The sequence below is a fragment of the Mauremys reevesii genome, linkage group 13, assembly GCF_016161935.1.
Source record: "Mauremys reevesii isolate NIE-2019 linkage group 13, ASM1616193v1, whole genome shotgun sequence".
Lineage (NCBI taxonomy): Eukaryota > Metazoa > Chordata > Testudines > Geoemydidae > Mauremys > Mauremys reevesii.
The window spans coordinates 25,677,503-25,690,654 of NC_052635.1; the positions used below are offsets into that span (position 1 = coordinate 25,677,503).

The following is a 13,152-nucleotide window of genomic DNA, read 5'->3' on the forward strand; positions in this document are numbered from 1 at the left end:
AGAAGCCCACGCTTACCTAGCACGGACATAGCCTGGGTGCATTGTGAACAAAGGCCTTCTCTAGGCTCAGGAATGGCCCTGACCAGCCATCGGTTGCCAGCAATGGGGGTACTTGCCCCAGTCGTACAGCATCTAGACAAGGGCAAGCATGGTTTGTACCGATCAGGCTAAACACTGATGAGCTCAGTTGGTGCAACCCTTGCATGCCTTTATCTTCATCGAGGGGCCAGTGCTGATTAAGCACCATGGATTGCTGGCTCCTGCAGGTGGAGAAATGGCTACTGAATAGAAAAGGCCAAAGTGTGGCCATGTCGAAAGCCTGAGTGCTGGCCCCAAGACCTAGAACAGCCTCCGTCACTCTGCTACTGAGCTGGGAAACAAGTATCAGGGGGTAGCAATGTTAGTCTGTATCCGCAAAAACAACAAGGAGTCTTTAAGGTGCCACCGGACTAACAGATTTATTTGGGCATAAGCTTTCGTGGGTAAAAAAGCCTCATGCCCAAATAAATCTGTTAGTCTTTAAGGAAACAAGTAGTGTAACAAAGACAATTATTGTAAAAGACACAGCTAAGTAGGCTGCAAAATCTGCTCTCCTAGCAAGGGCAATATCTCAAGCAACGTGCATAGATCCTGCAGATACTGGTTAATGGTAATAATGCTGCTCCTCTGGTGTGTTTTGTATCAATGGTCCAGAAATAGTGCTCAGTCCTGGCCTACACTCGGGTTTCCCTCTCAAGCTCCCTCTGCAGCAGCTCCTCGGGTGCCCTGTTTGGGAGACCAAGTGCTAACATCATGTCGTCTAGACCCTCCTTTGAGCAGAGTTTGGTGATGTGCTGGTTAAAAGGCCGGCGGTGCCCAGTCTAAGTAAATGCTGGCGCTGCTGGTGGCAGTGCACAGCTGCTAGCAATGGTGGGAAATGTGAGTGGTGGGAAAGGCCTAGGGTGGACAGGGCCGAGAAAACCAGAGCTGGTGAAAGGGTTGGTCCAGGTGACACGCCAGGGCAGGCTGTGTGGCTGGGAAGGGGAATAACTTAGGCCCAGATCCTCAAAGCTATTAAAGCACTAAGCACCTAACTCCCAAATCAGTGTCGATGTTTGAATTTGCTTAAATACTGCTGAGGGTCTGGGCCTTCCATCCTAAGGAAGCAGGAACAAAGGGGGATATTTCACACCTTCATAAATGCTCCCCTTTGCTCCAACACCTCTGCATTTCCCATTCCCCCTCCCACTAGAAGTACCAAGCCAACTCCCTGGCTCTAACAAGCCCCTGGGTCAGTACTTGGGGTTGTAGCAAGCCTGCTGGGGGTTCATGTGCATACATGGAACAGTCCTGGGTGGAGGACCAGCAGAATATGTAAAGCTCTATTTTGAGGGCATATAGGGTGCCTGGGGCTTGTACTAGCCCTATGCAGAGGGGTGAATTTTGCGCAGAGTGAATGATCTCCATTTTTGCAGGAGGGTAAGAGAATTCACCTTGCCCATTGGTATAAAATGGGAATAGTGTTACCATGCCTTGGACAGGGAGTTGGGGTGGACAATATGAGGCTTAACAAGTTCTCTCAACATTTTAGGTTGCATCCAGTTAAATGAACCTAGTCCAGAAGGTGAACAGCCTGTATTAAATGACAGATTTTATTACAATTGCACACAGCATTTTTTTGAATTACAAATCAAGAGAATACTACATTTCACTGACATCAAAACATTGCTTTGCTCTTAACAAGTGACCACCAATTTGCTAAAAATTAAACATGGGGAGGGGGACACATTCTACAAGTTGGAAACCATCCTTCTAGCTCCAAGGATCCCAATGCTGTACCTTAATTAAGCCTGGGTTTTCTAACTCCTGGCAATCTGAAAGAGGTTACCAATGCTTGGGATAATAATTCTTACCTACATCTACAAGACACCTCACAATGACCTGCAAAGACACTCTAGACTAGCTAATCTACTTAAGACAATTATACTGTGCTCATCGCCATGGATAGTGAAAGTCCTACCAACATTTGGTAAGTGTCCTTTGGCAGCACTGCTTCATTGATCCCATCCTTGGTTTAAGGAAGATAAAACAACAATGGCTCCCAAAGAGCAAACCCCTGGGGTCCATACTGTGCTGTTCCAGCAGGCCCAGCTCGCCTGGGAGCTGTGGGGAGATTCAAAGTGCAGACTGGTTTCTCAATTGCAGGATTCCCTTTACTCTTCTATAGGAAGAATCCAAAGCCTGGGTACCGGGGAAGCTGTGCTCTTACATCTGCCCTGTAGACACAGCCAGGCTTCTGCTCTTCCGGGATCGCATGAGGTTGTTGATCTGGATTTTGATGTTACTATAGTCTTTGCCTGCCAGATTTGGCTTCCGCCTCTTTGCCGCTTTGAACGCTGCATTTACCAGATTGGGCGACAGGGTGGCTTTCTGGTGTGTGCCAGACACATTGGCCTTTCCCCGCCACCGCTGGTAATAATCCTGCGGCATTGTGTGTTTGAACACTGCTAGGGCATACTTGGCAATGTCACCCTCGGCCTCCTCAAACAGTCTCCTGTCCTCCTTGCGGGAGATGCGCAGGAGGGAGCTGTCAGGGATGCTGGCTGCTGCAGGAGGGTTATGGGGCAGGGTCTGTTTCTCAGGGGTGGATGGAACCTCTCCTGATTCTACAGCCTCAGGGTATCCAGCTGGCAAATCAATCTCAGTCCCTTCACAGTCCATTGGCCTCATTTCATCCATCTCTGCCAGGGGTATCTGGATCTCCCCGAGCTTGGGAATCAGGACAGTGCCTGTGGGGAGTCCAGTCACACATGGAGCTGGGGTTTGCTCTAGATGGGCCAATCTGGACTCCATCACAGACATTTTCTTTGTCAAGTCCTCAACATGCTGACGTAGGCTCTGATTCTCTCTCATCACTTGCTTCAGCTCCCGGGTCAGTAACCAGATGGCTGTGTTTCCGGATGGCAGGGATGGTCTGAATAGGATGCCTGTAGGCCATGTTTCTCCTGCGGTGGGTGAATCCTTCTTAGTGGCTACACTCTCAGCTATGATTCTCTGCAACTGAAACACATGTAAAAAGTGTCAATTAGTGTGCTGTCTGTGGGAAGCATATAAACCACACCACCCTGCCCTCAGGGTTGTGACTCCATAATAGGAATGGGTAACGGGACACAACACTGACTGACCCAGGCCCCTTGCAGGCAAGAACTTACACCCAGGCTTCACATGATACACATGAGTGGTCCTGCTGTAAGTTCTTGCAGGATCAGGTCCCAAGTTGATAAGGGACAGGTTCTCATCCCATTACTTGCTTTGCACAGGTATGGAGGAGCCAATTTTGTTTAGCTTGTGACTTCAATGCCAGCGTCGCTGCCTACAGGGGTGCCCTGGTGCACTGGATACACAAGTACAACCGAAGTGTGGCCTGCACTAGCCAGAGCCCCAGTTTCTAACACCGAGCGTCAGCTATGGGTGCAGCTGGAATGGATGCTGTTCTTGTCTAACCTTGCAGCTAAGCTGCATCCAGCCCTGGCTTGGTTTCAGCCACAGGTAGCGTTTGTAGCGTAGAGCAACCTGGTAAACTTGGGATGATCAAATATATGTAATGGATAGGGGACAGCTCCTCAGCCCCATTATAGCTCCTAGAATGTCAACCATAGCCTCTCTGCAAAGATCTTGGCCCATTCCCTGTGTATGCGTGCCTGCCACAGAGCCAGCAGAGAGCCCCCTGTCAGGGAATGGACAAAGGGTGCAGGGGTCTCTGTGTATGCACACTCCAGCTACCCTGCTGTCCTGTCACAGAGGGCTGCTGAGGGACGTCTGTGGTACAAAAGGGATAGTGGGGTCCCTTGCTTGCTGGTGTGTTTGTGTTGGAACAACATTTCCTCACAGGGACATGTCAGTCACTGTTGGATTAAAGATCAGATTTTTAAAAACCCAGCGCTGCTCTGTTACTAGTAGGGATTGAATTAATCATGAATAGCTTTAAGATCCTAATTTTAAACAAATTAAAATGTTTGAATTTTCCTCAGCCTGGACAGTGAAAGCAGAAGGGCCAGTGTCAGTGTTTTTTCTAGTCAGTTTCATATCAATATCATTTAGATCATTAGGGTTACCATAGATTGGGTTTTCCCAGACATGCCTTTTTTTTTTTTTTTTTTTTTAATCCTCCACCATCTGCCTGGGTGGATTTTTCAAATCAGAGGCAATATCTGGGATTTTTGCAGAGCAGATTTTTACAGCGCTGTCTGTGCCTGATTAGACCCTTCCCTGCAGCCACACCTGCCAGATCCCAGCCACCTAGGGCCTGGCTCCCAGCCCTGGGGAGGGGGAAAGGCCCACAGGGAGGTGTGACTGATGTGTCCCGGGTCTGCATCAGCCGCCCTACCACCAGCACTGTCCCCGGGTTCCCTGTTCCCGGCCAATGGGAGCTGCGGGGGGCAGTGCCTGGAAGGAGGCAATGCAGGAGCCCTCTGCCTCCTTCCCCCCCCCCCCCCCCCGGGCCGAAGGGGCGTGCTGCCAGCTGCTTCAGAGATCAGCGCGGGGCTCGCAGCGCCACAGGGGGCAATCCTGCGGGTAGGCAGAGGGGCGGGCGGCTCACGGGCTGTGTGTTTGAGCCCCCCCTGCCCTAGATCCAGTTCACTTGATTCTAACCATAACATAGGCAAATTAGGGGAATGTTTAGTTTTTTTTTTTAAACCCAAGATGATAAACCCAAGATAGACCAATCCTATTCAATTTATTCATAAATGATCTGGAGAAAGGGGTAAACAGTGAGGTGGCAAAGTTTGCAGATGATACTAAACTACTCAAGATAGTTAAGACCAAAGCAGATTGTGAAGAACTTCAAAAAGATCTCACAAAACTAAGTGATTGGGCAACAAAATGGCAAATGAAATTTAATGTGGATAAATGTAAAGTAATGCACATTGGAAAAAATAACCCCAACTATACATACAACATGATGGGGGCTAATTTAGCTACAACGAGTCAGGAAAAAGATCTTGGAGTTATCGTGGATAGTTCTCTGAAGATGTCCACGCAGTGTGCAGAGGCGGTCAAAAAGCAAACAGGATGTTAGGAATCATTAAAAGGATAGAGAATAAGACTGAGAATATATTATTGCCCTTATATAAATCCATGCATCTCGAATACTGTGTACAGATGTGGTCTCCTCACCTCAAAAGATATTCTAGCACTAGAAAAGGTTCAGAAAAGAGCAACTAAAATGATTAGGGGTTTAGAGAAGGTCCCATATGAGGAAAGATTAAAGAGGCTAGGACTCTTCAGTTTGGAAAAGAGAAGACTAAGGGGACATGATAGAGGTATATAAAATCATGAGTGATGTTGAGAAAGTGGATAAGGAAAAGTTATTTACTTATTCACATAATACAAGAACTAGGGGTCACCAAATGAAATTAATAGGCAGCAGGTTTAAAACAAATAAAAGGAAGTTCTTCTTCACGCAGCGCACAGTCAACTTGTGGAACTCCTTACCTGAGGAGGTTGTGAAGGCTAGGACTATAACAATGTTTAAAAGGGGACTGGATAAATTCATGGTGGCTAAGTCCATAAATGGCTATTAGCCAGGATGGGTAAGAATGGTGTCCCTAGCCTCTGTTCGTCAGAGGATGGAGATGGATGGCAGGAGAGAGATCATTTGATCATTGCCTGTTAGGTTCACTCCCTCAGGGGCACCTGGCATTGGCCACTGTCGGTAGACAGATACTGGGCTAGATGGACCTTTGGTCTGACCCGGTACGGCCTTTCTTATGTTCTTATGTTCTTATGTAAACTGCATTCATTCATTCATTCAACTAAATTCATGAAACATTTCTAATTCTATTAAGATGGTTTTATCTAATTTGTGCAGGTTTTATATATAGTATCTTTCCTTTCTCACACCTGTTTCCTCCTGCCTCCACCTACCACCCAAAAAACTTTTGTGCTTTAACTCCCTAGTGTGTTTTCTTGGTGCAAACTGAGAGAGAAATACAAAACAGCATAAGCAATTAAAAGGAAACTAGTTTAAAATTTTTGTTTAAATGTTCTATGAACAACATAAGTAAAGATGAATTGAGTAGCTTTTACCGCGAATTTGTGTATTTTTTTTTAAAAGAAAAGCATGTGAGGGAAAAATATTCTCTGTACTACACTAATTGCATCATCTGCTTTCAGTGGTTATTCACCGCCAGCATCTGCAGTGTCAGACAGGAAATGAAAACATGTTAAGAACGGAATGACTTATAAGGCATTTGAGCAAAATTTGCATTTTCCTTTCAAAAGAACACGTCAGATTTAACCTGCTTGGAGAACTCCAAAGGTTTCAACTTAACTTGGTTGGGGATAGGGAGAAATTGCCCACATTTTCCCTTTGGGCTGAAACCCAGCATCAGCAAAATAAGACTCTGGGGAATCTTCCTGAGAAAGTTCTGAGAGAATGAAAATGTGTTAAGAATGGAATGATCTGATGTCTCAGGATCCTAACCCCTTCCCAGTAACCTCCACCTGATATTCTCTTTGGTTACAATTAAGGGTTAATTACAAACAAGTGTTTAAAAAGGCTGAAGGCCAACAGAGTTTGCAACCTCAAATCCTGCAACACTAACAAAACTGATTGGAAATGAATGCAAGAGGCCTTGGAGCTTCACTGCAGACATCCATGCCCTGAAGGAGGCCAGGTTCCCCTATATTCCCCAAACCAAACTCATGGTGGAGTAAACAATCCTGCAGAGACACAATTACAGCAAATGCCTTGGAATCAAGAAATGACTGTACCTTGTAAGGCCAATGAGGCATCCTGAGCCAAACCAGGAGGGACAGCGACAGCAACAAATTTCAGTAACAGGACTCACCGGGATGTACAGGAACTGACCAAGGTAGCTGTGCTTTATACAGGGCCAGGCATTGTTCTATCAAAGTGCCCTTTCTGATGCAATCAAGCTGTCATTGGCTGGATTTGAATCCCTGGGTGGTTTCTCCCACAAACTAACCAACATACCCTTTTGATCCCAGTTCTGAGAGTCTTACTCAGTAAAACTGCCAGGTTTGGGGTTTTTATGGGTTTGTACAGCACTAGGACATAGGCCTGCATGCTGAGCACCTTTTAATTCAAGGGGCCAAGATTGTTCTTTCTAGCCTAAGACACTTTGTGGCTCCCTCAGCTTGTTTGCTCAACATGCCACCATGTGGTTTAAAAAAAACCCAAAACAACAAACAAACAAATCCCAAACCTCCAGCGAGGCCTCTGTGCGTTGCCATCCGTATGCAAAGTGACTGTCCCATTAACCACAGGCTTTGTGAATCTGTTTCTGATACTCCTGAACCAGTCCATTCCCAGTGTGTATTCAGCCTTGATGAGCAGTGGAATTCTGTTGGCTGAGCATTATGATGTCCTTGGAGCAGGAGTTCTGGTCAGGAGGATATTCGTTTGCCAGGCCACTTTTGAAGTACATGTTATGTGTTTGGCTTGATTTGTTTTTTGCTGAGCCTGGAATTTTGCATTTTAGGATCCCCACAGGCCATGATTTTCTTTTGTGAGTGAACAATCCATTGGTGACTCATGGGAGCGAGAAAATCAGTCCGAACCTGAGTGGGTTTTGCTAAGTGGGGATGGTATTTCAATCTGACAGTGATTGGCAGGCCCTGGTACTGCGGCCTGGCTTGAACCAGGCTGTCTTGCTGAGTCAGTGAATTGGAAGTTGGGGATGAAGAGCCTGGGGCTCACCTCACTTTATGGGACGGCAGGGGAGCCAGAGTTGGGATGGGAGGCACGGATGTGGGTGAGGGACACAGCCTCCTCCCCCTGCATGCCCTTCCCCTGCCTGGTATCCCTGGGAATCCCCACAGCAGGTTGGGGCTTTTCAGACCAGGTGGGGGCAGGCTGGGAGTAGGCGGTTTCCATGGCTTTCTTCCCTCCTAAGACATTGGGCATCTCAGTGCAAAGCTATTCTGGAGATAACACTGCTAGGAGCAGCAGTGACTCCTCTCCAGGCCTGCTTCAAGGAGAGGGGAAAGAGGAGGGGTCCAGAAATGGGCAGTTGTAGAAGTGGGGCAGGATAGAAGTTGGGGAAAACTCCTGAGGGATTCACTCTTTGCAGAGATGTGTCAAGATCTCAGAGGTACCACAAGGTTTCCAGGCTGCAGGGCCTACTCCTGCAGAGGGACCAGTGGAGAAACCCTGCCCCATGCCCAGAAGTGTCCCCTCTGACCTCTTCTCTGAAATGCAGAATGCCAGTCCCTGTTAATCCCCTTCACCACTACCATCTTCAAAGCCCTCCCCAGTCCTGGGACCTAGGCCCTGTCTGCCATCAAGGCCAGTCTTAACAAAAAACTACACTTCTCCCATGATGCTGACCAACAGCGAGAATGGCACAAACATCTGCCAGCAAAGCCACCCCCCTATATACTTCCTAATCCACCTAGGTCTGCCTATTAGGCTTCAGTCCTGCATGAGGAGCTCTAGTGCAGATTTGGAGCCTGTGAAGAATCTCATTAACATGGCTCCACATCACTCAATCTAGTTGCAAGATGGGCCCTTGGGCTGTAAGCTCTTTGGGCAGAATGGGCTTTTACTTCCCTGCCTCATACAGCTCTGTGCACATTGCTGGTGCTAACCAAATAATAGATGCTGCAAAGTTTCCAGCTGACTTTCCCCTCTCCCCTGGGCTCTCTCAGGAGTGGAGGCAACATGGCTCTAAGGAATGATGGCTGTCGTCTGCCACTTCAGGCACAGGTTTTGAATCTCAGGGATGGTGGGATTTTCACAAGAAATACACTTCTGTCTGAAAACACACTTTCCTTACTACTCCCAGTCACACCTCAGCTCACCAGGGTAAGAAATCAAAATGAAATCTCTGCTTGGTCAGTGTCTTTACTCGGTCAATACAATGGCACTTTGTCTGTAGTCACTTTCACTCAGTCTCTCTCCTTTGTTGGGAAGGATATCAACGAGCAGTTTCCCTGTTGTGAAGTGGACTGTAGCCCACTAAAGCTTATGCTCAAATAAATTTTAGTCTCTAAGGTGCCACAAGTACTCCTGTTCTTTTTGTGGATACAGACTAACACGGCTGCTACTTTGAAACCTGTTGTTCCTGTGAGTCTGTCACAGAAAAAGGGGAGGAAAAACTTTATTTTTTATAAAACCACAAAAATGATCAGGGATGGGGAGGAGCAGGATGAGTCCCTGCAATTCACTTTAAATACTTATTTTACTCTGGTCAATTTCACTTTGGAAGTGTCATGTTAATAGATAGAATCCTGGTGTTGGCTGTTGTATTGAAAATTATCTTCTGAAATCCACCTCATCCAAATTTCTGTTGAATCAATTAATGCCCCTGGCCCTGCTATGGATGTGAAGAGTTCTTATTTCCTGTTCTCCCCAGGGATTGCTACAGAAGGTAAGCCTCAATTTAAAACACATTTTATAATAATTTTCTAGCCCATCTGTTCATAAATAAATCCTTCAGTCTGTGACCCAAAGCAGGGCAAAAATAACTGTCTTGTTAAGGCTCATTAACTGCCTCTAACAGCTGAGGGGCCTGAGTCTGTACTGAAATTAGAAGGAATCTTGTTATGGACTTCAGAGGGTGTTGGATCAACTTCTAGCAGAGGTGTCAACTGCCCAATTCATCTCAATGGAGTGTTAACTGTCAAATCTCCACGCAGCTGAGGTGGCCTCATTGCTAACTTTCTTTTTCATTGCTAAAAGCCGCAAAGAATCCTGTGGCACCTTATAGACTAACAGACGTTTTGCAGCATGAGCTTTTGTGGGTGAATACCCACTTCGTCGGATGCAAGTAGTGGAAATTTCCAGGGGCAGGTAGGGAGTGTGTATATATAATATAAAAATAAATATAAGCAAGCTAGAGATAACAAGGTTAGTTCAATCAGGGAGGATGAGGCCCTGTTCCAGCAGTTGAGGTGTGAAAACCAAGGGAGGAGAAACTGGTTCTGTAGTTGACAAGCCATTCACAGTCTTTGTTTAATCCTGAGCTGATGGTGTCAAATTTGCAGATGAACTGAAGCTCAGCAGTTTCTCTTTGAAGTCTGGTCCTGAAGTTTTTCTGCTGCAGGATGGCCACCTTAAGATCTGCTATTGTGTGGCCAGGGAGGCTGAAGTGTTCTCCTACAGGATTTGTATATTGCCATTCCTAATATCTGATTTGTGTCCATTTATCCTTTTCCTTAGAGACTGTCCAGTTTGGCCGATGTACATAGCAGAGGGGCATTGCTGGCATATGATGGCATATATTACATTGGTGGACGTGCAGGTGAATGAACCGGTGATGGTGTGGCTGATCTGGTTAGGTCCTGTGATGGTGTCACTGGTGTAGATATGTGGGCAGAGTTGGCATCGAGGTTTGTTGCATGGATTGGTTCCTGAGCTAGAGTTACTATGGTGCGGTGTGCAGTTACTGTTGAGAATATGCTTCAGGTTGTCTGTGGGCGAGGACTGGCCTGCCACCCAAGGCCTGTGAAAGTGTGGGATCATTGTCCAGGATGGGTTGTAGATCCCTGATGATGCATTGGAGGGGTTTTAGCTGGGGACTGTATGTGATGGCCAGTGGAGTCCTGTTGGTTTCTTTCTTGGGTTTGTCTTGCAGTAGGAGGCTTCTGGGTACACGTCTTGCTCTGTTGATCTGTTTCCTTATTTCCTCGTGCGGGTACTGTAGTTTTGAGAATGCTTGGTGGAGATTTTGTAGGTGTTGGTCTCTGTCTGCGGGGTTAGAGCAGATGCATTTGTACCTCAGTGCTTGGCTGTAGACAATGGATCTTGTCGTGTGCCCGGGATGGAAGCTGGAGGCATGAAGGTAGGCATAGCGGTCAGTAGGTTTTCGGTATAGGGTGGTGTTAATGTGACCATCGCTTATTTGCACCATGGTGTCTAGGAAGTGGACCTCCCTTGTAGATTGGTCCAGGCTGAGGTTGATGGTGGGGTGGAAGCTGTTGAAATCGTGGTGGAATTTTTCCAGAGTCTCCTTCCCATGGGTCCAGATGATGAAGATGTCATCAATGTAGCGTAGGTAGAGAAGGGGCGTGAGTGGACGGGAGCTGAGGAAGCGTTGTTCCAGGTCGGCCATAAAAATATTGGCATATTGTGGGGCCATGTGGGTGCCCATAGCGGTGCCACTGATCTGGAGATATATATTGTCATCCAATTTGAAATAGTTGTGTGTGAGGATAAAGGCACAGAGCTCAGCAACCAGTTGTGCTGTGGCATCATCAGGGATACTGTTCCTGACAGCTTGTATTCCATCAGTGTGTGGGATGTTTGTGTAGAGAGCCTCTACATCCATGGTGGCTAGGATGGTGTTTTCTGGAAGGTCACCAATGCGTTGTAGTTTCCTCAGGAAATCAGTGGTGTCACGGAGATAGCTGGGAGTGCTGGTGGCATAGGGTCTGAGTAGAGAGTCCACTTATCCAGACAGTCCTTCAGTGAGAGTTCCAATGCCCGAGATGATGGGGCGTCCAGGATTTCCGCGTTTGTGGATCTTGGGTAGTAGATAGAATAACCCTGGTCAGGGCTCTAAGGGTATGTTGATTTGTTCCGGTGTTAGTGTAGGGAGTATCCTGAGTAGATGGTGCAGTTTCTTAGTGTATTCCTCAGTGGGATCTGAAGGAAGTGGCCTGTAGAATTTGGTATTGGAGAGTTGTCTGGTGGCCTCCTTTTGGTAGTCAGACCTGTTCATGATGACAACAGCACCTCCTTTATCAGCCTCTTTGATTATGTCAGGATGGTTTCTGAGGCTGTGGATGGCATTGCGTTCTGCACAACTTAGGTTATGAGGCAAGCGATGTTGTTTTTCCACAATCTCCGCCTGTGCACGTCAGCAGAAGCATTCAATGTATAGGTCCAGACTGTCATTTCGACCCTCAGGAGGAGTCCATGTGGAGTTCTACTTCTTGTGCTCTTCTTCTCATTGCTGTTTGCTTTGGTGGCAATATTCAGGCTGCTGCTGAACTTTTTCCACTGGGGTTTCATTCATTTGAAAGGTTTTTGCAGTGTGAAGTGGGGATGATATTGACATCCTCTGGGCAGGAGGTTAGGGGAGGGGGGTGGGATAAACGTCTCAGGATTAACAGGGGTTCCCAAAATTTCCCCACAAAAAATTCAGAAGATATTTTATTAGAGCTATGCACTGCAATGACAAGCTTTTATACAATTCAAGGGAATTCATTTCAGTGATGCACCAATGACAAAAAATAGTACTTTGCTTCTAACATTACTTTCCTTAAAACAAAAAAAACAAAAAAAACCCATACTGATAAAAGACAAGAAACCCACCCTGTACACACGTAAGTTAGGATCCTTGGAGCTAGAGGGGTGCCAAGTAACAAATCTTAAAGCATTTCTGAATGCTGGAGAGCAGTTTGACAGAACTTGATTGAACAAGAACAGTTTCGATAAGATGCCTAGGTACTGGAACTAGGGGTGCTGCCCCACCTCTGGCTTGAAGTGGATTCCATTATATACAGGCTTTACAGTGTACTTCAATGGCTCTCAGCACCACCCCCAGTATACAAGTTGTTCCAGTGCCTCTGATGAGACGTTTATCATAAAGCAGCAAACCAGCAGGAATAAGACAGTGACACAGTGAGCTGAACTGCAGTTGCTCTGCACACATTCATTTGACTAATATTGATGTCTAAGGCCTGTTCTTCTTAGGATAATTTCTTGTGTGCTTATTGCCACGCTATGATTCCATTTCTCCACACACATCAGTAACAATAATAGGAGACTTTTTTAAAATCGTTTTTACACCCTATTAAAATGTGCAAAAACCCCTTCAGCTATCTAATCTATCTAAGGCACTATACTGTGCTCATCACCATGCAGAGTGAAGGTCTCACCAACATGAGGTAAATGTCTTTTGGCAGCACTGCTTGTCCCCTCCATGTTGTAAGTGGGATAAAATTGTGGCCTGCCCAAGAGCAAACTCATGAGAGCTGCACAACTCTGAGTGACTGGTACCTCAGGCACAGTTCCCCTTGGAGAGATTCCCAGGGTTTTCTTAACTCTTCTATAGGAAGGATCCAAAGTCCAGGTACTAGGAGGAGCTGTGCTGTTACATCTGCCCTGTAGACTCAACCAGGCTTCTGCTCTTCCGGGATCGCATGAGGTTGTTGATTTGGATTTTGATGTTACTATAGTCTTTACCTGCCATCTTTGGC

The 13,152-nt window shown here is 46.5% G+C and overlaps 2 protein-coding genes across 11 annotated transcripts in view; one reads left to right on the forward strand and one right to left on the reverse strand.

Moving 5' to 3' along the window:
* Positions 1-13,152, forward strand: part of LOC120380290 — a 39,679-nt gene that overhangs the window by 5,485 nt on the left and 21,042 nt on the right. The window contains exon 1 of one of the 10 annotated variants that reach the window (XM_039497864.1): positions 6,339-6,857. The exons of the other annotated variants lie outside the window; for them this stretch is intronic. The gene's annotated coding sequence lies outside the window, so the exon portion shown is untranslated. Of the gene's footprint in view, positions 1-6,338; positions 6,858-13,152 lie in introns of those variants that run through there. 10 annotated transcript variants of the gene reach the window in all.
* On the reverse strand, positions 1,604-7,151 carry LOC120380293. The gene is made up of 2 exons (XM_039497871.1): positions 6,757-7,151; positions 1,604-3,039 (listed from the first exon to the last, which is right to left on the reverse strand). Exons 1-2 carry the CDS (start codon positions 6,775-6,777, stop codon positions 2,245-2,247), a joined length of 816 nt encoding a protein of 271 aa, XP_039353805.1. The 5' UTR covers positions 6,778-7,151; the 3' UTR covers positions 1,604-2,244.

Bases quoted from the DNA above. Each gene is read 5' to 3' on its own strand.
- LOC120380293 (XM_039497871.1), bottom strand. From the start codon at position 6,777: ATGCCTCATTGGCCTTACAAG. The intron at 3,040-6,756 runs GTACAGTCATTT...CATGTGTTTCAG, and splicing joins TGCCTCATTGGCCTTACAAG to TTGCAGAGAATCATAGCTGA.